Raw genomic sequence first — 25,328 nt, forward strand, 5'->3', positions numbered from 1 at the left:
TGTTGTCTCTCTGTGTGTCTGTGTGTGTGTCTGTGTGTGTCTGTGTGTGTCTGTCTGTGTGTCTGTGTGTGTCTCTGTGTGTGTGTGTCTCTCTGTGTGTGTCTCTGTCTGTGTGTGTGTCTCTCTGTGTCTCTGTGTGTGTCTGTGTCTCTGTGTGTCTCTCTGTGTGTGTCTCTGTGTCTCTCTGTGTGTGTCTCTCTGTGTGTCTCTGTGTCTGTGTGTGTCTGTGTGTCTCTCTGTGTCTCTCTGTGTGTATGTCTCTCTCCGTGTGTCTCTGTGTATGTCTTTCTGTCTGTGTCTCTGTGTATGTCTCTCTCTATCTCTGTGTGTCTCTGTGTGTCTCTCAGTGTATGTCTCTCTCTTTGTGTCTCTATGTATGTCTCTCTGCCTCTCTGTATGTCTCTCTCTCTCTCTGTGTGAGTCTCTGTGTATGTCTGTGTGTCTCTCTCTGTGTGTGTCTCTGTGTATGTCTCTCTGTCTGTGTCTCTGTGTATGTCTCTATCTGTGTCTCTCTGTGTGTCTGTCTCTGTGTGTGTCTCTCTGTGTGTCTGTCTCTGTGTATCTCTCTCCGTCTCTCTCTGTGTATGTCTCTCTGTGTGTCTGTCTCTGTGTATGTGTCTCTGTGTATGTCTGTGTCTCTGTGTATGTGTCTCTCTGTGTATGTCTCTGTATGTCTCCTTGTCTCTCCGTGTGTCTGTCTCTGTGTATGTCTCTCCGTCTCTGTGTATGTGTCTCTCTCTCTGTCTGTCTCTCTCTGTGTGAGTCTCTCTCTCTCTTTCTGTGTCTCTGTGTGTGTCTCTCTCTCTCTGTGTCTCTCTCTCTCTCTGTGTGTCTCTCTCTCTGTGTGTCTCTCTCTCCGTGTCTCTCTCTCCGTGTGAATCTCTGTCTGTCTCTCTCTCTGTATCTGTCTCTCTGTCTGTGTCTCTCTGTGTCTGTGTCTCTCAGTGTCTGTGTGTCTCTCTGTGCCTGTGTGTCTCTGTGTCTCTCTCTCTGTGTCTCTCTCTGTCTCTCTGTCTGTGTGTGTCTCTCTCTGTGTGTCTCTCTCTGTGTGACTCTGTGTCTGTGTGTCTCTGTCTCTCTCTGTGTGTCTCTCTCTGTCTCTCTGTGTCTCTGTCTCTGTGTCTCTCTCTCTGTGTCTCTCTCCGTGCGTCTCTCTCCGAGCTTGCATTTGGCTACAGTTCTCACCTGAAGACGTTTGCTTCTGCCGCAATGGAAACGTCATCTATTATTTTATTGTTTTTCTTTGCACGTGACTTGCCCGAAAGGACAAAACAACCAGCAACACAACAGGGTTGCTCTTAAGATGTCCAAACACCAAGAAGTCAGGGCACCAAGTTTCCGTATCAACCACGTAGCGGCGGGGCTTGCGATGAACGTGGGAGTCACAAACAAAAAACCATCGCCTCCGATCACAAATCCACGACGCGTCTCGCCACCAGCGTAGCGGACCAGAGGACAACCTTCCTGAAGAAGGCGACCGGGACCAGGGGGACAGGGGTGGGTGGGTGGGTGAGAAATAGGATTTAAAAATTTTTGTTGGGGGTACCATCAAAGTGTGGGCTCCGACACGGGTTATAACTTGCAGTCGTTCATTATGAGACCTCCTTTGCCAGAAACAAGATATAGGAATAGGTTTTACCCTTTTAACTGGCACAAAAACTGACACCTTTATTCAAGGCATCATGTTTGCAATGACCACAACACAAGCAGTCAAAATGCAAACAAAAAGAGACACCTCTGATAATATTATTACAAGCAGTCAAAATGCAAACAAAAAAGACAACTCTGATAATATTATTATTATCAGACAACTCAAAAAAGACAACTCTGATAATATTATTATTATCAGAGTTGTCTGATAATAATAATTATTATTATCAGAGTTGTCTGATAATAATAATATTATCAGAGTTGTCTTTTTTGTTTGCATTTTGACTGCTTGTGTTGTGGTCATTGCAAACACGATGCCTTGAATAAAGGTGTCAGTTTTTGTGCCAGTTAAAAGGGTAAAACCTATTACTATTGCAGTCGTTCATCCAATAAAATATTCGGTACAGCTTTGGCTGTGGTTTCTCCCCCCTCTCTCTCACTCTCCCCTCTCTCTCACTACGGATGGTGCAGCAAAACCTCGTGGACTGCGCGTAACTTTGTCCGCGCGCGAACATTTTAAGTAAATATTAACTCGATAAACGAGCGAGGTGGTCTTGCAATACGAGCAGCAGCAGCAGCACGTGCACACGCCTTGTACTGCCGAGCGTCACGTGATCACGCAACTGTGACGCACTACGCTGTGCTTTGATGTACGAGCGCTTTGATGTACGAGTGCTCTGGATGACAAACACGTTCACCGGAGCGGATTGTGCTCGCAATCAAAAGGTTTTTACTGTACACTAGTATATACTACACTATACACTACTATACACTACACTATACAGCACAATACACCACTATACACTATACTATACACTGCACGACAATACACTGCACTACTATACACTACACTACTATACACTACACTATACACTGCTATACACTACAAATACACTACACACTACACTATACACTACACTATACACTACACTATACACTACTATACACTACACTATACACTACTATACACTACACTATACACTACATATACACTTCACTATACACTACATATACACTACATCACTATACACTACACTAGACACTACTATACACTACACTATGCACTACAATACACTACACTATATACTACACTACTGTACACTATACACTACACTATACACTACTATACACTACACTATACTACACTATACACCACACTATATACTACACTACTATACACTACACTGTACACTACACTATACACTACACCACACTATATACTACACTACTATACACTACACTATACACTACACTATAATACACCACACTATATACTACACTGTACACTATACACTACACTGTACACTACACTATACACTACACTATACACTACTATACACCACACTATATACTACACTATTATACACTACACTGTACACTACACTATTATACACTACACTGTACACTACACTATTATACACTACACTGTACACTACACTATACACTACTATACACCACACTATACACTACTATACACTACACTATATACTACACTACTATACACTACACACTACACTATACACTACACTATACACCACACTATACACTACACTGTACACTACACTACTATACACTACACTATACACTACACTGTACACTACACTGTACACTACACTATACACTACACTATACACTACACACTACTATACACCACACTATACACTACACTATACACCACACTGTACACTACACCATACACCACACTGTACACTACACTATACACTACACTATACACTACACTATACACTACTATACACTACACTGTACACTACACCATACACCACACTGTACACTACACTATACACTACACTATACACTACACTACTATACACTACACTGTACACTACACTATACACCACACTGTACACTACACTATACACTACACTATACACTACACTACTATACACTACACTGTACACTACACTGTACACTACACTACTGTATCCGCGGGCCCAGGCTGCCCCGCTGCCCCACGTGGCGCTCAACCCGCTCGCCGCTGGGAGATGGCGGGCCGGGGGTCGGGCCGGGGGTCGGGCCGGGGGTCGGGCCGGGGGTCGGGCCGGGGGTCGGGCCGGGGGTCGGGCCGGGGGTCGGGCCGGAGGTCAGGCCGGGGGTCGGGCCGGAGGTCGGGCCGGAGGTCAGGCCGGGGGTCGGGCCGGAGGTCGGGCCGGAGGTCGGGCCGGAGGTCGGGCCGGGGGTCGGGCCGGGGGTCGGGCCGGGGGTCGGGCCGGGGGTCGGGCCGGGGGTCGGGCCGGGGGTCGGGCCGGGGGTCGGGCCGGAGGTCGGGCCAGGGGTCGGGCCGGGGGTCGGGCCGGAGGTCGGGTCGCCTCGTGGCCGACGGGAGTTGGCGGGCCGGCGGCGCTGACGACGGCGAGCTCCTCTCCATCTTGAACACCGGCACCCCGCACCTTGCTCCGCCCCCCTGCGCTACCCGGCGACTAAGCCCCGCCTCTGGCCACGCCCCTCCTGGAACTAAGCCCCGCATCTGGCCACGCCCCTCCTGGAATCAAGCCCCGCCTCTGGCCACGCCCCTCCTGGAACCAAGCCCCGCCTCTGGCCACGCCCCTCCTGGAACTAAGCCCCACCTCTGGCCACGCCCCTACTGGAACTAAGCCCCGCATCTGGCCACGCCCCCTCCTGGAACTAAGCCCCGCCTCTGGCCACGCCTCTCCTGGAACCAAGCCCCGTCTCTGGCCACGCCCCTCCTGGAACCAAGCCCCGCCTCTGGCCACGCCCCTCCTGGAACTAAGCCCCGCATCTGGCCACGCCCCTCCTGGAATCAAGCCCCGCCTCTGGCCACGCCCCTCCTGGAACCAAGCCCCGCCTCTGGCCACGCCCCTCCTGGAACTAAGCCCCGCTTCTGGCCACGCCCCTCCTGGAACCAAGGCCCGCCTCTGGCCACGCCCCTCCTGGAACCAAGACCCGCATCTGGCCACGCCCCTCCTGGAACGAAGCCCCGCATCTGGCCACGCCCCTCCTGGAACTAAGCCCCGCTTCTGGCCACGCCCCTCCTGGAACCAAGGCCCGCCTCTGGCCACGCCCCTCCTGGAACCAAGCCCCGCATCTGGCCACGCCCCTCCTGGAACGAAGCCCCGCATCTGGCCACGCCCCTCCTGGAACTAAGCCCCGCATCTGGCCACGCCCCTCCTGGAACTAAGCCCCGCCTCTGGCCACGCCCCTCCTGGAACCTTGGGGAATGCTCCCAGAGGCTTCCCGGGTGGCTCCGCCTCCTCATCCCTCCCCACCTCCGCCATAACACAGCACATGGCGCTCTCATTACAAAAGTATGAACATTTCAAGTAGATTTTACACTTTCTGGCAAACAAACAGGCGGTGTTAAGATGTTTAAACACCAAATAGAAATGTAGAGTCTCCTCTCCCCCCACCCCACAATGGAACAAGTTCGTCGGTTTAGAAATACTGAGGCTGGGCCCTGCCTAGGATCCATCCTGGGTTCAACCTGCAGGCCAGATTGCATGAGGAGCTCAGAGATCGCTGGAAGATCTGGACACGGTCCCCGTCGCCATGCGTGTCTGCGGGCGTTTGTGTAGACTCGCACAGAGACTCACAGACTCACCTCACACAGTAGAGACCCACAGACTACTCACACAGTAGAGACCCACAGACTACTCACACAGAGACCCACAGACTCGCACAGAGACCCACAGACTCTCACAGAGACCCACAGACTCGCACAGAGACCCACATACACTCACAGAGACCCACAGAGAACCACAGACTCTCACAGAGACCCACAGACTCTCACAAAGACCCGCAGACTCGCACAGAGACTCACAGACTCGCACAGAGACTCACAAACTCGCACAGAGACCCACAGACTCGCACAGAGACCCACAGACTACTCTCACAGAGACCCACAGACTCGCACAGAGACCCACAGACTCTCACAAAGACCCGCAGACTCGCACAGAGACTCACAAACTCGCACAGAGACCCACAAACTCGCACGGAGCCCACCCAGAGACATGTTTAAGTCAACAAATGATCCGGGTGACAATTTTCGCAGAAAATAAAATAAAAAAAACCGGCACGCGACATCCCGTATATCCGCCACCCTCCCCGTCAACTCCGCGCGACTCCCCAGCAACCGCTGTCGTGAGCCCAGCCGGTAATCCGAGTTGCCTGGCACTGGGGCTGAGTTCCACAGAGATGCACCCGGGGTAACTGCGGGAGATCGCAAGTTGACCCAAGGTGACTGTCGTTGAACGGGGGTTGACCAGAGTTGAGTGTCGTTGAACGGGGGTTGACCAGAGTTGAGTGTTGTTGAACGGGGGTTGACCAGAGTTGAGTGTCGTTGAACGGGGGTTGACCAGAGTTGAGTGTTGTTGAACGGGGGTTGACCAGAGTTGAGTGTCGTTGAACGGGGGTTGACCAGAGTTGAGTGTCGTTGAGCGGGAGTTGACCAGAGTTGAGTGTCGTTGAACGGGGGTTGACCAGAGTTGAGTGTCGTTGAACGGGGGTTGACCAGAGTTGAGTGTCGTTGAACGGGGGTTGACCAGAGTTGAGTGTCGTTGAACGGGGGTTGACCAGAGTTGAGTGTCGTTGAGCGGGGGTTGACCAGAGTTGACCGTCGTTGAGCGGGGGTTGACCAGAGTTGAGTGTCGTTGAGCGGGGGTTGACCAGAGTTGACCGTCATTGAGCGGGGTTGACCAGAGTTGAGTGTCGTTGAACGGGGGTTGACCAGAGTTGAGTGTCGTTGAACGGGGGTTGACCAGAGTTGACCGTTGTTGAACGGGGGTTGACCAGAGTTGACCGTCGTTGAGCGGGGGTTGACCAGAGTTGAGTGTCGTTGAGCGGGGGTTGACCAGAGTTGAGTGTCGTTGAACGGGGGTTGACCAGAGTTGAGTGTCGTTGAACGGGGGTTGACCAGAGTTGAGTGTCGTTGAGCGGGGGTTGACCAGAGTTGAGTGTCGTTGAGCGGGGGTTGACCAGAGTTGAGTGTCGTTGAGCGGGGGTTGACCAGAGTTGAGTGTCGTTGAGCAGGGGTTGACCAGAGTTGAGTGTCGTTGAGCGGGGGTTGACCAGAGTTGAGTGTCGTTGAGCGGGGGTTGACCAGAGTTGAGTGTCGTTGAGCGGGGGTTGACCAGAGTTGAGTGTCGTTGAGCAGGGGTTGACCAGAGTTGAGTGTCGTTGAACGGGGGTTGACCAGAGTTGAGTGTCGTTGAGCGGGGGTTGACCAGAGTTGAGTGTCGTTGAGCGGGGGTTGACCAGAGTTGAGTGTCGTTGAGCAGGGGTTGACCAGAGTTGAGTGTCGTTGAACGGGGGTTGACCAGAGTTGAGTGTCGTTGAACGGGGGTTGACCAGAGTTGAGTGTCGTTGAGCGGGGGTTGACCAGAGTTGACTGTCGTTGAACGGGGGTTGACCAGAGTTGAGTGTCGTTGAGCGGGGGTTGACCAGAGTTGAGTGTCGTTGAACGGGGGTTGACCAGAGTTGACTGTCGTTGAACGGGGGTTGACCAGAGTTGAGTGTCGTTGAGCGGGGTTGACCAGAGTTGAGTGTCGTTGAACGGGGGTTGACCAGAGTTGAGTGTCATTGAACGGGGGTTGACCAGAGTTGAGTGTCGTTGAGCGGGGTTGACCAGAGTTGAGTGTCGTTGAACGGGGGTTGACCAGAGTTGAGTGTTGTTGAACGGGGGTTGACCAGAGTTGAGTGTCGTTGAACGGGGGTTGACCAGAGTTGAGTGTCGTTGAACGGGGGTTGACCAGAGTTGAGTGTCGTTGAACGGGGGTTGACCAGAGTTGAGTGTTGTTGAACGGGGGTTGACCAGAGTTGAGTGTCGTTGAGCGGGGGTTGACCAGAGTTGAGTGTCGTTGAGCGGGGTTGACCAGAGTTGAGTGTCGTTGAACGGGGGTTGACCAGAGTTGACTGTCGTTGAGCGGGGTTGACCAGAGTTGACCGTCGTTGAACGGGGGTTGACCAGAGTTGAGTGTCGTTGAACGGGGGTTGACCAGAGTTGAGTGTCGTTTAACGGGGGTTGACCAGAGTTGAGTGTCGTTGAACGGGGGTTGACCAGAGTTGACCGTTGTTGAACGGGGGTTGACCAGAGTTGACCATCGTTGAACGGGGGTTGACCAGAGTTGAGTGTCGTTGAACGGGGGTTGACCAGAGTTGAGTGTCGTTGAACGGGGGTTGACCAGAGTTGAGTGTCGTTGAGCGGGGGTTGACCAGAGTTGAGTGTCGTTGAACGGGGGTTGACCAGAGTTGAGTGTCGTTGAACGGGGGTTGACCAGAGTTGAGTGTCGTTGAGCGGGGGTTGACCAGAGTTGAGTGTCGTTGAACGGGGGTTGACCAGAGTTGAGTGTCGTTGAGCGGGGGTTGACCAGAGTTGAGTGTCGTTGAACGGGGGTTGACCAGAGTTGAGTGTCGTTGAGCGGGGTTGACCAGAGTTGAGTGTCGTTGAACGGGGGTTGACCCGAGTTGACCTTTGCTGAACGGGGTTGACCCCAGGTGACTCTCTCCCCCCCGCACTCCCCCCCCACTCTCCCCCCCCCCACTAGTATCTCGTCCTGGGGAAGTCCTCTCCCTCTCCCTCCCCCTCCCGCTGCTGCTGCTGCTGCGGCTGCCCCTGTAGGCGATGGCCTCGGTGGTCACGCTTGCACCGCTGGGCCTCCACGGCAGCGCCCGGCGGAGCCGACGACTGTGGCGACGGAGCCGACGGAGCTGACCGTGGCGACGGAGCTGACGGAGCTGACCGTGGCGACGGAGCTGATGGAGCTGACGGAGCTGACCGTGGCGACGGAGCTGACGGAGCTGACCGTGGCGACGGAGCTGACCGTGGCGACGGAGCTGACCGTGGCGACGGAGCTGACCGTGGCGACGGAGCCGACGGAGCCGACGGAGCCGACCGTGGTGACGGAGCCGACCGTGGCGACGGAGCCGACCGTGGCGACGGAGCTGACGACCGTGGCGACGGAGCCGACGGAGCCAACGGCGCCGACGGAGCCGACGGAGCCGACGGAGCCGACGGAGCCGACGGAGCCGACGGAGCCGACGGAGCCGACGGAGCCGCCGACCGCGGCGCTTGGAGGGCTTGGGCCGCATCTCGTAGCCGGCGCCGTTCTCGCCGCGAGGGCCTCGGCTCCACCCACGACGGCCGGCGGGACGGTGTGGCGGGGCCGTGAGGCCGGACACGGGAAGAGGTGGCGACGCCGGCGGTGGCGTTGGAGGCGGTGGTGGCGGTGGTGGCGTTGGAGGCGGTGGTGGCGGTGGTGGCGTTGGAGGCGGTGGTGGCGGTGGCGTTGGAGGCGGTGGTGGCGGCGTTGGAGGTGGCCTGCTCGTGGAGAGACGCAGACAAGGAGACACGAAGACAGACAGACACACAGACACGGAGACACAGAGAATCGTAGACTCGGAGACGACACGGGGACTCGGGGACAGACAGAGACACAGAGACACACAAATAACACGGAGACACAGACACTCGGAGACAGAGACACAGAGACACACAGATTACACGGAGACACAGACACTCGGAGACAGAGACACAGAGACACACAGATTACACGGAGACACAGACACTCGGAGACAGAGACACAGAGACACACAGATTACACAGAGACACACAGATTACACGGAGACACAGACACTGGGAGACAGAGACATAGAGACACACAGATTAAGCGGAGACACAGACACTCGGAGACAGAGACACAGAGACACACAGATTACACAGAGACACACAAATAACACGGAGACACAGACACTGGGAGACAGAGACACAGAGACACACAGATTACACGGAGACACAGACACTCGGAGACAGAGACACAGAGACACACAGATTACACAGAGACACACAGATTACATGGAGACACAGACACTCGGAGACAGAGACACAGAGACACACAAATTACACGGAGACACAGACACTGGGAGACAGAGACACAGAGACACACAGATTACACGGAGACACAGACACTCAGAGACAGAGACACAGACGACACCGAGACAGAGTGATGTTAGTGATTTCCGTGATGATGGTGGTGATGTCAGTAGTGATGTTGGTGGTGGTGGCAATGGTGATGATGTTGGTGGTGATGGTGTTGGTGGTGGTCTTAGTGGTGGTGGCGGTGATGGCGGTGATGGCGGTGATGGTGGTGATGATGGTGATGTCAGAGGTGATGTTGGTGGTGGTGACGATGGTGATGATGGTGGTGATGATGGTGATGATGTTGGTGATGGTGATGATGTTGGTGATGATGATGGTGGTGACGGTGATGATGTTGGTGATGATGGTGGTGGTGACGATGGTGATGATGTTGGTGACGGTGATGATGTTGGTGATGGTGATGATGTTGGTGATGGTGATGATGTTGGTGATGGTGATGATGATGGTGGTGACGGTGATGATGTTGGTGATGATGGTGGTGGTGACGATGGTGATGATGTTGGTGACGAAGGTGATGATGTTGGTGATGGTGATGATGTTGGTGATGGTGATGATGTTGGTGATGATGTTGGTGATGGTGATGATGTTGGTGATGGTGATGATGATGTTGGTGGTGACGGTGATGATGTTGGTGATGATGGTGGTGGTGACGATGGTGATGATGTTGGTGATGATGGTGGTGGTGACGATGGTGATGATGTTGGTGATTGTGATGTTGGTGATGGTGACGATGGTGATGTCAGAGGTGATGTTGGTGGTGGTGACGATGGTGATGATGGTGGTGATGGTGATAATGTTTGTGATGGTGGTGATGGTGACGGTGATGATGTTGGTGATGGTGATGATATTGATGATGTTGGTGGTGTTGACGATGGTGATGTTGATGGTGGTGATGGTGATGATGTTGATGATGGTGGTGACGGTGATGATGTTGATGATGTTGATGGTGTTGACGATGATGAAGTTGGTGGTGAAGTTGGTGGTGACGATGGTGATGATGGTGGTGACGGTGATGATGTTGGTGATGGTGATGATGTTGGTGATGGTGATGATGATGTTGGTGGTGACGGTGATGATGTTGGTGATGATGGTGGTGGTGACGATGGTGATGATGTTGGTGATGATGGTGGTGGTGACGATGGTGATGATGTTGGTGATTGTGATGTTGGTGATGGTGACGATGGTGATGATGTTGGTGATGTTGGTGGTGGTGATGATGGTGGTGATGGTGATAATGTTTGTGATGGTGGTGATGGTGATGGTGATGATGTTGGTGATGGTGGTGACGGTGATGATGTTGATGATGTTGGTGGTGTTGACGATGATGATGTTGGTGGTGACGATGGTGATGATGGTGATGATGGTGGTGATGATGTTGGTGATGTTGATGATGTTGGTGATGTTGATGATGTTGGTGATGGTGTTAACGATGATGATGTTGGTGTTGACGATGGTGATGATGTTGGTGATGGTGATGATGTTGGTGATGATGGTGGTGGTGGTGACGATGGTGAAGATGGTGTTGACGATGGTGATGATGTTGGTGAAAGTGATGATGGTGATGATGTTGGTGAAGTTGATGATGGTGATGATGTTGGTGATGGTGATGATGGTGGTGGTGACGATGGTGGTGACGGTGATGATGTTGGTGATGATGGTGGTGGTGACGATGGTGATGATGTTGGTGATGATGGTGGTGGTGACGATGGTGATGATGTTGGTGATGGTGATGATGGTGGTGGTGACGATGGGATGGTGATGATGTTGGTGATGGTGATGATGATGGTGGTGGTGGCGGATGTCTCACCGCACAATCCTGTGCTCTCTGCAACGCAGAGACTCCGACCCTGGGACTAGGGGTCACATCCACCACCTCTTCCTCCTCGTCCACCACCTCCACCTCTTCCTCCTCCTCCGTGTCAACCTCTGCAGTGAACACAGAAAACCACGGCATGGCGCTCGTGCCAGGTTAGGTGCAGGTAATGTGGGGGAGATGCTGAGGGAGACACTGAGGGAGACGCTGAGGGAGACACTGAGGGAGACACTGAGGGAGACACTGAGGGAGACGCTGAGGGAGACACTGAGGGAGACGTGGGGGAGATGTGGGGGAGACACTGAGGGAGACACTGAGGGAGACACTGAGGGAGACACTGAGGGAGACGTGGGGGAGACGCTGAGGGAGACACTGAGGGAGACGTGGGGGAGACGTGAGGGAGACACTGAGGGAGACACTGAGGGAGACGTGAGGGAGACAATGAGGGAGACACTGAGGGAGACGTGAGGGAGACACTGAGGGAGACACTGAGGGAGACACTGAGGGAGACACTGAGGGAGACACTGAGGGAGACGCTGAGGGAGACACTGAGGGAGACGCTGAGGGAGACACTGAGGGAGACACTGAGGGAGACACTGAGGGAGACGCTGAGGGAGACGGGGGGAGACGATGAGGGAGACACTGAGGGAGACACTGAGGGAGAAACTGAGGGAGACACTGAGGGAGACGCTGAGGGAGACGGGGGGAGACGATGAGGGAGACGCTGAGAGAGACGCTGAGGGAGACGTGGGGGAGACACTGAGGGAGACACTGAGGGAGACACTGGGGGAGACACTGAGGGAGACGTGAGGGAGACACTGAGGGAGACGCTGAGGGAGACACTGAGGGAGACACTGAGGGAGACACTGAGGGAGACGCTGAGGGAAAAGTGGGGGAGACACTGAGGGAGACACTGAGGGAGACACTGAGGGAGACACTGAGGGAAAAGTGGGGGAGACACTGAGGGAGACACTGGGGGAGACGCTGAGGGAGACGCTGAGGGAGACACTGAGGGAGACATGGGGGAGACACTGAGGGAGACACTGAGGGAGACGTGGGGGAGACACTGAGGGAGACACTGAGGGAGACACTGAGGGAGGCGCTGAGGGAGACACTGAGGGAGACACTGAGGGAGACACTGAGGGAGACGTGGGGGAGACACTGAGGGAGACACTGAGGGAGACACTGAGGGAGACACTGAGGGAGACACTGAGGGAGAAGTGGGGGAGACACTAAGGGAGACACTGAGGGAGACGCTGAGGGAGACACTGAGGGAGACGCTGAGGGAGACACTGAGGGAGACACTGAGGGAGACACTGAGGGAGACACTAAGGGAGACACTGAGGGAGACGTGGGGGAGACGTGGGGGAGACACTGAGGGAGACACTGAGGGAGACACTGAGGGAGACGCTGAGGGAGACACTGGTGGGAGACGCTGAGGGAGACACTGAGGGAGACACTGAGGGAGACGTGGGGGAGACACTGAGGGAGACACTGAGGGAGACGTGGGGGAGACGTGGGGGATACACTGAGGGAGACACTGAGGGAGACACTGAGGGAGACAGTGGGGGAGACACTGAGGGAGACACTGAGGGAGACACTGAGGGAGACACTGAGGGAGACACTGAGGGAGACACTGAGGGAGATACTGAGGGAGACGCTGAGGGAAAAGTGGGGGAGACACTGAGGGAGACACTGAGGGAGACGCTGAGGGAGACACTGAGGGAGACGTGGGGGAGACAGTGAGGGAGACACTGAGGGAGACACTGAGGGAGACACTGAGGGAGACACTGAGGGAGACGTGGGGGAGACGCTGAGGGAGACACTGAGGGAGACACTGAGGGAGATGCTGAGGGAGACACTGAGGGAGACACTGAGGGAGACACTGAGGGAGACGTGGGGGAGACACTGAGGGAGACACTGAGGGAGACACTGAGGGAGACGTGGGGGAGACGTGAGGGAGACACTGAGGGAGACACTGAGGGAGACGCTGAGGGAGACACTGAGGGAGACGTGGGGGAGACGTGGGGGAGACGTGGGGGAGACGTGAGGGAGACGTGGGGGAGACACTGAGGGAGACGTGGGGGAGACACTGAGGGAGACGCTGAGGGAGACACTGAGGGAGACGCTGAGGGAGACACTGAGTGAGACACTGAGGGAGACACTGAGGGAGACACTGAGGGAGACACTGAGGGAGACGCTGAGGGAGACACTGAGGGAGACACTGAGGGAGACGCTGAGGGAGACACTGAGGGAGACGCTGAGGGAGACACTGAGTGAGACACTGAGGGAGACACTGAGGGAGACACTGAGGGAGACACTGAGGGAGACGCTGAGGGAGACACTGAGGGAGACACTGAGGGAGACACTGAGGGAGACACTGAGGGAGACGCTGAGGGAGACACTGAGGGAGACGCTGAGGGAGACACTGAGGGAGACACTGAAGGAGACGCTGAGGGAGACACTGAGGGAGACGCTGAGGGAGACACTGAGTGAGACACTGAGGGAGACACTGAGGGAGACACTGAGGGAGACACTGAGGGAGACGCTGAGGGAGACACTGAGGGAGACACTGAGGGAGACACTGAGGGAGACACTGAGGGAGACGCTGAGGGAGACACTGAGGGAGACACTGAGGGAGACACTGAGGGAGACGCTGAGGGAGACACTGAGGGAGACACTGAGGGAGACACTGAGGGAGACACTGAGGGAGACATGGGGGAGATGTGGGGGAGACGCTGAGGGAGACACTGAGGGAGACGCTGAGGGAGACACTAAGGGAGACACTGAGGGAGACACTGAGGGAGACACTGAGGGAGACGTGGGGGAGACACTGAGGGAGACACTGAGGGAGACACTGAGGGAGACGCAGAAGGAGACGCTGAAGGAGACACTGAGGGAGACGTGGGGGAGACACTGAGGGAGACGCTGAGGGAGACACTGAGGGAGACGCTGAGGGAGACGCTGAGGGAGACACTGAGGGAGACGCTGAGGGAGACGCTGAGGGAGACGCTGAGGGAGACGCTGAGGGAGACACTGAGGGAGACACTGAGGGAGACACTGAGGGAGACACTGAGGGAGACTTGGGGGAGACGCTGAGGGAGATGCTGAGGGAGACGCTGAGGGAGACACTGAGGGAGACACTGAGGGAGACGCTGAGGGAGACACTGAGGGAGACACTGAGGGAGACACTGAGGGAGACACTGAGGGAGACACTGAGCGAGACACTGAGGGAGACACTGAGGGAGACGCTGAGGGAGACACTGAGGGAGACGTGGGGGAGACAGTGAGGGAGACACTGAGGGAGACGCTGAGGGAGACACTGAGGGAGACACTGAGGGAGACACTGAGGGAGACACTGAGGGAGACACTGAGGGAGACACTGAGGGAGACACTGGGGGAGACGTGGGGGAGACACTGAGGGAGACACTGAGGGAGACGTGGGGGAGACACTGAGGGAGACACTGGGGGAGACGCTGAGGGAGACGTGGGGGAGACACTGAGGGAGACACTGAGGGAGACACTGAGGGAGACGCTGAGGGAGACACTGAGGGAGACGCTGAGGGAGACACTGAGGGAGACACTGAGGGAGACGCTGAGGGAGACACTATGGGAGACACTGAGGGAGACACTGAGGGAGACACTGAGGGAGACGCTGAGGGAGACACTGAGGGAGACACTGAGGGAGACACTGAGGGAGACACTGAGGAAGACGCTGAGGGAGACGTGGGGGAGACACTGAGGGAGACGTGAGGGAGACACTGAGGGAGACACTGAGGGAGACGCTGAGGGAGACGCTGAGGGAGACACTGAGGGAGATGCTGAGGGAGACACTGAGGGAGATGTGGGGGAGACACTGAGGGAGATGTGGGGGAGACACTGAGGGAGACGTGGGGGAGACACTGAGGGAGACACTGAGGGAGATGTGGGGGAGACACTGAGGGAGACGTGGGGGAGACACTGAGGGAGACGCTGAGGGAGATGCTGAGGGAGACGTGGGGGAGACGCTGAGGGAGACGCTGACGGAGACACTGAGGGAGACACTGAGGGAGACGCTGAGGGAGACACTGAGGGAGACGCTCAGGGAGACACTGAGGGAGACACTGAGGGAGACACTGAGGGAGACACTGAAGGAGACGCTGAGGGAGACGTGAGGGAGACACTGAGGGAGACACTGAGGGAGACACTGAGGGAGACACTGAGGGAGACACTGAGGGAGACACTGAGGGAGACACTGAGGGAGACACTGAGGGAGACGCTGACGGAGACACTGAGGGAGACACTGAGGGAGACACTGAGGGAGACACTGAGGGAGACACTGAGGGAGACACTGAGGGAGACACTGGGGGAGACGTGGGGGAGACGCTGAGGGAGACACTGAGGGAGACGCTGAGGGAGACACTGAGGGAGATGCTGAGGGAGACACTGAGGGAGATGTGGGGGAGACACTGAGGGAGACGTGGGGGAGACACTGAGGGAGACGCTGAGGGAGATGCTGAGGGAGACGTGGGGGAGACGCTGAGGGAGACGCTGAGGTGAGTAGTGGTGAGTAGTGGTGAGTAGTAGTGGTGAGTGTGGTGAGTAGTAGTGGTGAGTAGTAGTGGTGAGTGTGGTGAGTAGTAGTGCTGAGTAGTGGTGAGTAGTAGTAGTGAGTAGTAGTGGTGAGTGTGGTGGTGAGTAGTAGTGGTGAGTGGTGGTGAGTAGTAGTGGTGAGTAGTAGTGGTGAGTAGTAGTGGTGAGTAGTATTGGTGAGTAGTAGTGGTGAGCGAGTGGTGAGTGGTGGTGAGCGAGTGGTAAGTAGTAGTGGTGAGTAGTGGTGAGTAGTAGTGGTGAGTAGTGGTGAGTGTAGTAGTGGTGAGTAGTGGTGAGTGTACTAGTGGTGAGTAGTGGTGAGTAGTGGTGAGTAGAAGTGGTGAGTGTAGTGGTGAGTAGTAGTGGTGAGTAGTATTGGTGAGTAGTAGTGGTGAGTAGTAGTGGTGAATAGTGGTGAGTAGTGGTGAGTGAATGGTGAGTAGTGGTGAGTAGTAGTGATGAGTAGTAGTGGTGAGTAGTAGTGGTGAGTAGTGGTGAGTAGTAGTGGTGAGTAGTAGTGGTGAGTAGTAGTGGTGAGTAGTAATGAGTAGTAGTGGTGAGTGTAGTGGTGAGTGGTAGTGGTGAGTAGTAGTGGTGAGTAGTGGTGAGTGTAGTGGTGAGTAGTGGTGAGTATTGGTGAGTAGTAGTGGTGAGTAGTAGTGGTGAGTAGTAGTGGTGAGTAGTAGTGGTGAGTAGTAGTGGTGAGTAGTAGTGGTGAGTAGTAGTGGTGAGTGGTGGTGAGTAGTGGTGAGTGGTGGTGTGTAGTGGTGAGTACGAGTGGTGAGTAGTGGTGAGTAGTAGTGGTGAGTAGTGGTGAGTAGTAGTGGTGAGTAGTAGTGGTGAGTAGTGGTGAGTAGTAGTGGTGAGTAGTTGTGAGTAGTGGTGAGTAGTAGTGGTGAGTAGTAGTGGTTAGTAGTAGTGGTGAGTAGTAGTGGTGAGTGGTGGTGAGTAGTGGTGAGTGTAGTGGTGAGTAGTGGTGAGTATTGGTGAGTAGTAGTGGTGAGTAGTAGTGGTGAGTAGTGGTGAGTAGTGGTGAGTAGTAGTGGTGAGTGGTGGTGAGTAGTGGTGAGTGGTGGTGAGTAGTGGTGAGTACTAGTGGTGAGTAGTGGTGAGTAGTAGTGGTGAGTGGTGAGTAGTAGTGGTGAGTAGTAGTGGTGAGTAGTAGTGGTGAGTGGTGAGTAGTGGTGAGTAGTAGTGGTGAGTAGTGGTGAGTAGTAATGGTGAGTAGTAGTGGTGAGTAGTGGTGAGTAGTGGTGAGTGAATGGTGAGTAGTGGTGAGTAGTAGTGGTGAGTAGTGGTGAGCGAGTGGTGAGTAGTGGTGAGTGAATGGTGAGTAGTGGTGAGTAGTGGTGAGTGGTGGTGAGTAGTAGTGGTGAGTAGTGGTGGTGAGTAGTGGTGAGTAGTAGTGGTGAGTAGTAGTGGTGAGTAGTAGTGGTGAGTAGTGGTGAGTGAATGGTGAGTAGTGGTGAGTGAATGGTGAGTAGTGGTGAGTAGTGGTGAGTGGTGGTGAGTAGTAGTGGTGAGTAGTAGTGGTGAGTAGTGGTGAGTAGTAGTGGTGAGTATTGGTGAGTAGTGGTGAGTAGTATTGGTGAGTAGTGGTGAGCGAGTGGTGAGTAGTGGCGAGTGAATGGTGAGTAGTAGTGAGTGGTGGTGAGTAGTAGTGGTGAGTAGTGGTGAGTAGTGGTGAGTAGTGGTGAGTAGTAGTGGTGAGTAGTAGTGCTGAGTATTGGTGAGTATTGGTGAGTAGTGGTGAGTAGTATTGGTGAGTAGTGGTGAGTAGTAGTGGTGAGTAGTATTGGTGAGTAGTGGTGAGTAGTGGTGAGTAGTAGTGGTGAGTAGTAGTGGTGAGTAGTAGTGGTGAGTAGTGGTGAGTAGTAGTGGTGAGTAGTCGTGAGTAGTGGTGAGTAGTGGTGAGTAGTAGTGGTGAGTAGTGGTGAGTAGTAGTGGTGAGTATTGGTGAGTAGTGGTGAGTAGTATTGGTGAGTAGTGGTGAGCGAGTGGTGAGTAGTGGCGAGTGAATGGTGAGTAGTAGTGAGTGGTGGTGAGTAGTAGTGGTGAGTAGTGGTGAGTAGTAGTGGTGAGTAGTAGTGCTGAGTATTGGTGAGTATTGGTGAGTAGTGGTGAGTAGTATTGGTGAGTAGTGGTGAGTAGTGGTGAGTAGTAGTGGTGAGTAGTAGTGGTGAGTAGTAGTGGTGAGTAGTGGTGAGTAGTAGTGGTGAGTAGTCGTGAGTAGTGGTGAGTAGTGGTGAGTAGTAGTGGTGAGTAGTGGTGAGTAGTAGTGGTGAGTATTGGTGAGTAGTGGTGAGTAGTATTGGTGAGTAGTGGTGAGCGAGTGGTGAGTAGTGGCGAGTGAATGGTGAGTAGTAGTGAGTGGTGGTGAGTAGTAGTGGTGAGTAGTGGTGAGTAGTAGTGGTGAGTAGTAGTGCTGAGTATTGGTGAGTATTGGTGAGTAGTGGTGAGTAGTATTGGTGAGTAGTGGTGAGTAGTATTGGTGAGTAGTGGTGAGTAGTGGTGAGTAGTAGTGGTGAGTAGTAGTGGTGAGTAGTGGTGAGTAGTAGTGGTGAGTAGTCGTGAGTAGTGGTGAGTAGTGGTGAGTAGTAGTGGTGAGTAGTAGTGGTGAGTAGTAGTGGTGAGTACTAGTGGTGAGTAGTAGTGGTGAGTAGTGGTGAGTAGTAGTGGTGAGTATTGGTGAGTGGTCTCACTGTTCAGCTGTCCCCACTGTCGCTGGATCCAGGCGCGGTACTGAACCACCTCCTCCGCCACACGCACCACGCGGCCCAACAACCTGCACACAACCACCACCACCACCATCACCACAACCACCACAACCATCACCACAACCACAACCATCACCACAACCACAACCATCACCACAACCACAACCATCACCACAACCACCATCACCACCACAACCACCACAACCACAACCATCACCACAACCACAACCATCACCACAACCACAACCATCACCACCACAACCACCACAACCACAACCACCACCACAACCATCACCACAACCAGTAGTATTGGTGAGTAGTGGTGAGTAGTTATCCATCACCACAACCACAACCATCACCACAACCACAACCATCACCACCACAACCACCACAACCACAACCACCACCACAACCATCACCACAACCACAACCATCACCACAACCATCAACACCACAACCACCACCACAACCACAACCACCACCACAACCACAACCACCGTCACCACCACTACCACCACAACCACAACCACCACAATATCAGCATCACCACCACAACCACCACCACAACCACCACAACCACAATATCAGCATCACCACCACAACCACCACCACAACCACAACCACCGTCACCACCACTACCACCACAACCACAACCACCACAATATCAGCATCACCACCACAACCACCACCACAACCACCACAACCACAATATCAGCATCACCACCACAACCACCACAATCTCCACCACCACAACCACCACCACAACCACCACAACCACCACCACAACCTCCACCACCACAACCACCACATCCACCACAACCACCACAACCACCACAACCTCCACCACCACCACAACCTCCACCACCACAACCACCACAACCACGACCACCACAACCACCACAACCACCACCACAACCATCACCACAACCACAACCATCACCACAACCATCAACACCACAACCACCACCACAACCACAACCACCACCACAACCACAACCACCGTCACCACCACTACCACCACAACCACAACCACCACAATATCAGCATCACCACCACAACCACCACCACAACCACCACAACCACAATATCAGCATCACCACCACAACCACCACCACAACCACCACCACCATCACCACCACAATATCAGCATCACCACCACAACCACCACCACCACCACAACTACAACCACCATCACCACAACCACAATATCAGCATCACCACCACAACCACCACAACCACCACAACCACCACCACCACCACCACCACAATATCAGCATCACCACAACCAGAACCACCACAACCACCACCACCACAACCACCACAACCACCACCACCACAATATCAGCATTACCACCACAACCACCACCACCACAACCACCACCACCACAACCACCACAACCACCACCACAACCTCCACCACCACAACCACCACCACAACCACCACCACCACAACCTTCACCACCACAACCACCACCACAACCACAACCACCATCACCACAACCACAATATCAGCATCACCACAACCACCACCACCACAACCACCACCACCACCTAAACCAGCACCACAACCACAATATCAGCATCACCACAACCACCACCACAACCACCACCACAACCACCACCACCACAACCACCAACACCACAACATGAACATCGTCACAACCACCACAACCACCAAAACCATTACAACCACCATCACAACATGAAAATCGTGACAACCACAACACAACCACCAACAACCACCACCACAACATCAACATCACCACAACCAACATCACAATCACCACCACCACCACAACACAAACACAACCACCACAACCACAACATCACAACATGAAAATCGTCACAACCAAAACACAACCACCACCAACAACTACCACCAACAACCACCACAACCACATCAACATCACCACAACCACCACCACAACCACCACCACAACATCGTCACAACCACCACAACCACCATCACAACATGAAAATCGTCACAACAGTGAGTGGTGAGTGAGTGGTGAGTGAGTGGTGAGCGAGTGGTGAGTGAGTGAGTGAGTGGTGAGCGAGTTGTGAGCGAGTGGTGAGTGAGTGGTGAGCAAGTGGTGAGTGAGCGAGTGGTGAGCGAGTGGTGAGCGAGTGGTGAGTAACTCACGAGCGTGAGCCCTGGCTGGAGCGGTAGTGGTGAGCGAGCAGTGAGTGAGTGGTGAGTGGTGAGTAGTGGTGAGTAGTGGTGAGCGAGTGGTGAGTGAGCGAGTGGTGAGTGAGCGAGCGGTGAGTGAGTGGTGAGTGAGTGAGTGGTGAGTGAGTGGTGAGCGAGTGGTGAGCGAGCGAGTGGTGAGTGAGTGAGTGGTGAGTGAGTGGTGAGTAACTCACGAGCCCTGGCTGGAGCGGAACTGGTGAGCGAGTGGTGAGTGAGTGGTGAGCGAGTGGTGAGCGAGTGGTGAGTGAGTGGTGAGCGAGTGGTGAGTGAGTGGTGAGTGCGTGGTGAGTGCGTGGTGAGTGGTGAGCGAGTGGTGAGTGAGTGAGTGAGCGAGTGGTGAGCGAGTGGTGAGTGAGTGGTGAGTGAGTGGTGAGCGAGTGGTGAGTGAGTGAGTGGTGAGTGAGTGGTGAGTAACTCACGAGCCCTGGCTGGAGCGGAACTGGTGAGCGAGTGGTGAGTGAGTGGTGAGCGAGTGGTGAGTGAGCGAGTGAGTGGTGAGCGAGTGGTGAGCGAGTGGTGAGCGAGTGAGTGGTGAGCGACTGGTGAGCGAGTGGTGAGCGAGTGGTGAGTAACTCACGAGCCCTGGCTGGAGCGGTAGTGGTGAGCGAGTGGTGAGTGAGTGGTGAGTGAGTGGTGAGCGAGTGGTGAGCGAGTGGTGAGTAACTCACGAGCCCTGGCTGGAGCGGTAGTGGTGAGCGAGTGGTGAGTGGTGAGTGAGCGAGTGGTGAGCGAGTGGTGAGTGAGTGGTGAGCGAGTGGTGAGTAACTCACGAGCCCTGGCTGGAGCGGTAGTGGTGAGCGAGTGGTGAGCGAGCGAGCGAGTGGTGAGTGAGCAAGTGGTGAGTGAGTGGTGAGTAGCTCACGAGCCCTGGCTGGAGCGGTAGTGGTGAGCGAGTGGTGAGTGAGTGGTGAGCGAGTGGTGAGCGAGTGGTGAGCGAGCGAGTGGTGAGTAGCTCACGAGCCCTGGCAGGAGCGGTAGTGGTGAGCGAGTGGTGAGTGAGTGGTGAGTGAGTGGTGAGCGAGTGGTGAGCGAGCGAGTGGTGAGTAACTCACGAGCCCTGGCTGGAGCGGTAGTGGTGAGCGAGTGGTGAGCGAGTGGTGAGCGAGTGGTGAGCGAGTGGTGAGTAACTCACGAGCCCTGGCTGGAGCGGTAGTGGTGAGCGAGTGGACTCACGGCGTGGCTCAGGGTGAGGAAGGCCGAGCTGAATGCCTGTCGCACGTGGAGAGCTCCAAATGAGCTTCGGCCTACGTCGTTACCTGGGGCACAACCATTACCACAAACATTACCACAAACATTACCACAAACATTACCACAAACATTACCACAAACATTACCACAAACGTTACCACAAACGTTACCACAAACGTTACCACAAACGTTACCACAACCATTACCACAACCATTAACACAACCATTACAACAACCATTACCACAAACATTACCACAACCATTACCACAAACATTACCACAACCATTACCACAAACATTACCACAACCATTACCACAACCATTACCACAACCATTACCACAAACATTACCACAACCATTACCACAACCATTACCACAACCATTACCACAAACATTACCACAACCATTACCACAAACATTACCACAAACATTACCACAAACATTACCACAAACATTACCACAACCATTACCACAAACATTACCACAAACATTACCACAAACATTACCACAACCATTACCACAAACATTAACACAACCATTACCACAAACATTACCACAAACATTACCACAAACATTACCACAACCATTACCAAAACCATTACCACAACCACCACAACCATTACAACAACCACCACAACCACCACAACCACCACAACCATTACCACAAACATTACCACAAACATTACCACAAACATTACCACAACCATTACCACAACCATTACCACAACCATTACCACAAACATTACCACAAACATTACCACAACCATTACCACAACCATTAACACAACCATTACCACAACCATTACCACAACCATTACCACAAACATTACCACAACCATTACCACAACCACCACAACCATTACCATTACCACAACCATGACCACAACCATGACCACAACCACCACAACCATTACCACAACCACCACAACCATTACCACAACCATTACCACAACCATTACCACAACCACCACAACCATTACCACAACCACCACAACCACCACAACCATTACCACAACCACCACAACCACCAGAACCACCACAAACATTACAACCATTACCACAACCACCACAACCACCACAACTATTACCACAACCATTACAACAACCACCACAACCACCACAAACATTACAATCATTACCACAATCATTACCACAACCATTACCACAACCATCACCACAACCATCACCACAACCATTACCACAACCATCACCACAACCATTACCACAACCACCACAACCATTACCACAACCACCACAACCATTACAACAACCACCACAACCATTACAACAAAAACCACAACCATTACCATACCACAACAACCACCACAACCATTACAACAACCACCACAACGATTACCATACCACAACAACCACCAAAACCATTACCACAACCATTACCACAACCACCACAACCATTACCACAACCATTACCACAACCACCATCCCACCCATTACCACAATCATTACCACAACCACCACCATCAATCACCACCACAAAACACGATAACCACCATCACCTCTCGCCATAGACTACACACGTGGTGACGTCAGTGACGGTAGTAGCTGTGAGTGACACACAGGGTGATGACTGATCCTAGCTACAGACTACACACGTGGTGACGTCAGTGACGGTAGTAGCTGTGAGTGACGCACAGGCTGATGACTGATCCTAGCTACAGACTACACACACAGTGACGTCAGTGACGGTAGTAGCTGTGAGTGACACACAGGCTGATGACTGATCCTAGCTACAGACTACACACGCTGTGACGTCAGTGACGGTAGTAGCTGTGAGTGACACGCAGGCTGATGACTGATCCTAGCTACAGACTACACACGCTGTGACGTCAGTGACGGTAGTAGCTGCGAGTGACACGCAGGGTGATGACTGATCCTAGCTACAGACTACACACACAGTGACGTCAGTGATGGTAGTAGCTGTGAGTGACACGCAGGGTGATGACTGATCCTAGCTACAGACTACACACGCAGTGACGTCAGTGACGGCAGTAGCTGTGAGTGACACGCAGGGTGATGACTGATCCTAGCTACAGACTACACACGCAGTGACGTCAGTGACGGTAGTAGCTGTGAGTGACAGGCAGGGTGATGACTGATCCTAGCTACAGACTACACATGCTGTGACGTCACTGACGGTAGTAGCTGTGAGTGACACGCAGGGCTGATGACTGATCCTAGCTACAGACTACACACGCAGTGACGTCAGTGATGGTAGTAGCTGTGAGTGACACGCAGGGCTGATGACTGATCCTAGCTACAGACTACACACACAGTGACGTCAGTAACGGTAGTAGCTGTGAGTGACACACAGGGTGATAACTGATCCTAGCTACAGACTACACACGCAGTGACGTCAGTGACGGTAGAAGCTGTGAGTGACACACAGGGCTGATGACTGATCCTAGCTACAGACTACACACGCGGTGACGTCACTGACGGTAGTAGCTGTGAGTGACACACAGGGTGATGACTGATCCTAGCTACAGACTACACACACAGTGACGTCAGTGACGGTAGTAGCTGTGAGTGACACGCAGGGTGATGACTGATCCTAGCTACAGACTACACACGCGGTGACGTCACTGACGGTAGTAGCTGTGAGTGACACACAGGCTGATGACTCATCCTAGCTACAGACTACACACGCGGTGACGTCAGTGACGGTAGAAGCTGTGAGTGACACACAGGGCTGATGACTGATCCTAGCTACAGACTACACACGCGGTGACGTCACTGACGGTAGTAGCTGTGGCTGTGAGTGACACGCAGGCTGATGACTGATCCTAGCTACAGACTACACACGCTGTGACGTCAGTGACGGTAGTAGCTGTGAGTGACACGCAGGGTGATGACTGATCCTAGCTACAGACTACACACGCAGTGACGTCAGTAACGGTAGTAGCTGTGAGTGACACGCAGGGTGATGACTGATCCTAGCTACAGACTACAGACACAGTGACGTCAGTGACGGTAGTAGCTGTGAGTGACACGCAGGGTGATGACTGATCCTAGCTACAGACTACACACACAGTGACGTCAGTGACGGTAGCAGCTGTGAGTGACACACAGGTTGATGACTGATCCTAGCTACAGACTACACACGCGGTGACGTCATTGACGGTAGTAGCTGCAGCTGTGAGTGACACGCAGCCTGATGACTGATCCTAGCTACAGACTACAGACGGTAGTAGCTGCGGCTGTGAGTGACACGCAGGCTGATGACTGATCCTAGCTACAGACTACACACACAGTGACGTCAGTGACGGT

At 53.8% G+C, this 25,328-nt stretch overlaps 1 protein-coding gene across 1 annotated transcript in view; it reads right to left on the bottom strand.

Annotated features, from left to right (window-relative positions):
• Positions 1-8,164: 8,164 nt before the first annotated feature.
• The window catches only part of LOC116957032 (uncharacterized), a 39,015-nt gene continuing 21,851 nt past the window's right edge, over positions 8,165-25,328 (bottom strand). Inside the window, exons 9-12 of the mRNA XM_076055091.1 lie at positions 21,985-22,108; positions 18,647-18,729; positions 11,367-11,485; positions 8,165-8,941 (exon numbers count right to left, since the gene is read on the bottom strand). Coding sequence (XP_075911206.1) covers positions 8,165-8,941; positions 11,367-11,485; positions 18,647-18,729; positions 21,985-22,108 — 1,103 coding nt within the window. The remainder of the gene's footprint in view (positions 8,942-11,366; positions 11,486-18,646; positions 18,730-21,984; positions 22,109-25,328) is intronic.

Source organism: Petromyzon marinus, chromosome 69, assembly GCF_048934315.1.
Source record: "Petromyzon marinus isolate PM22_M1 ecotype Great Lakes invasive population chromosome 69, UKy_Petmar_22M1.pri1.0, whole genome shotgun sequence".
Lineage (NCBI taxonomy): Eukaryota > Metazoa > Chordata > Hyperoartia > Petromyzontiformes > Petromyzontidae > Petromyzon > Petromyzon marinus.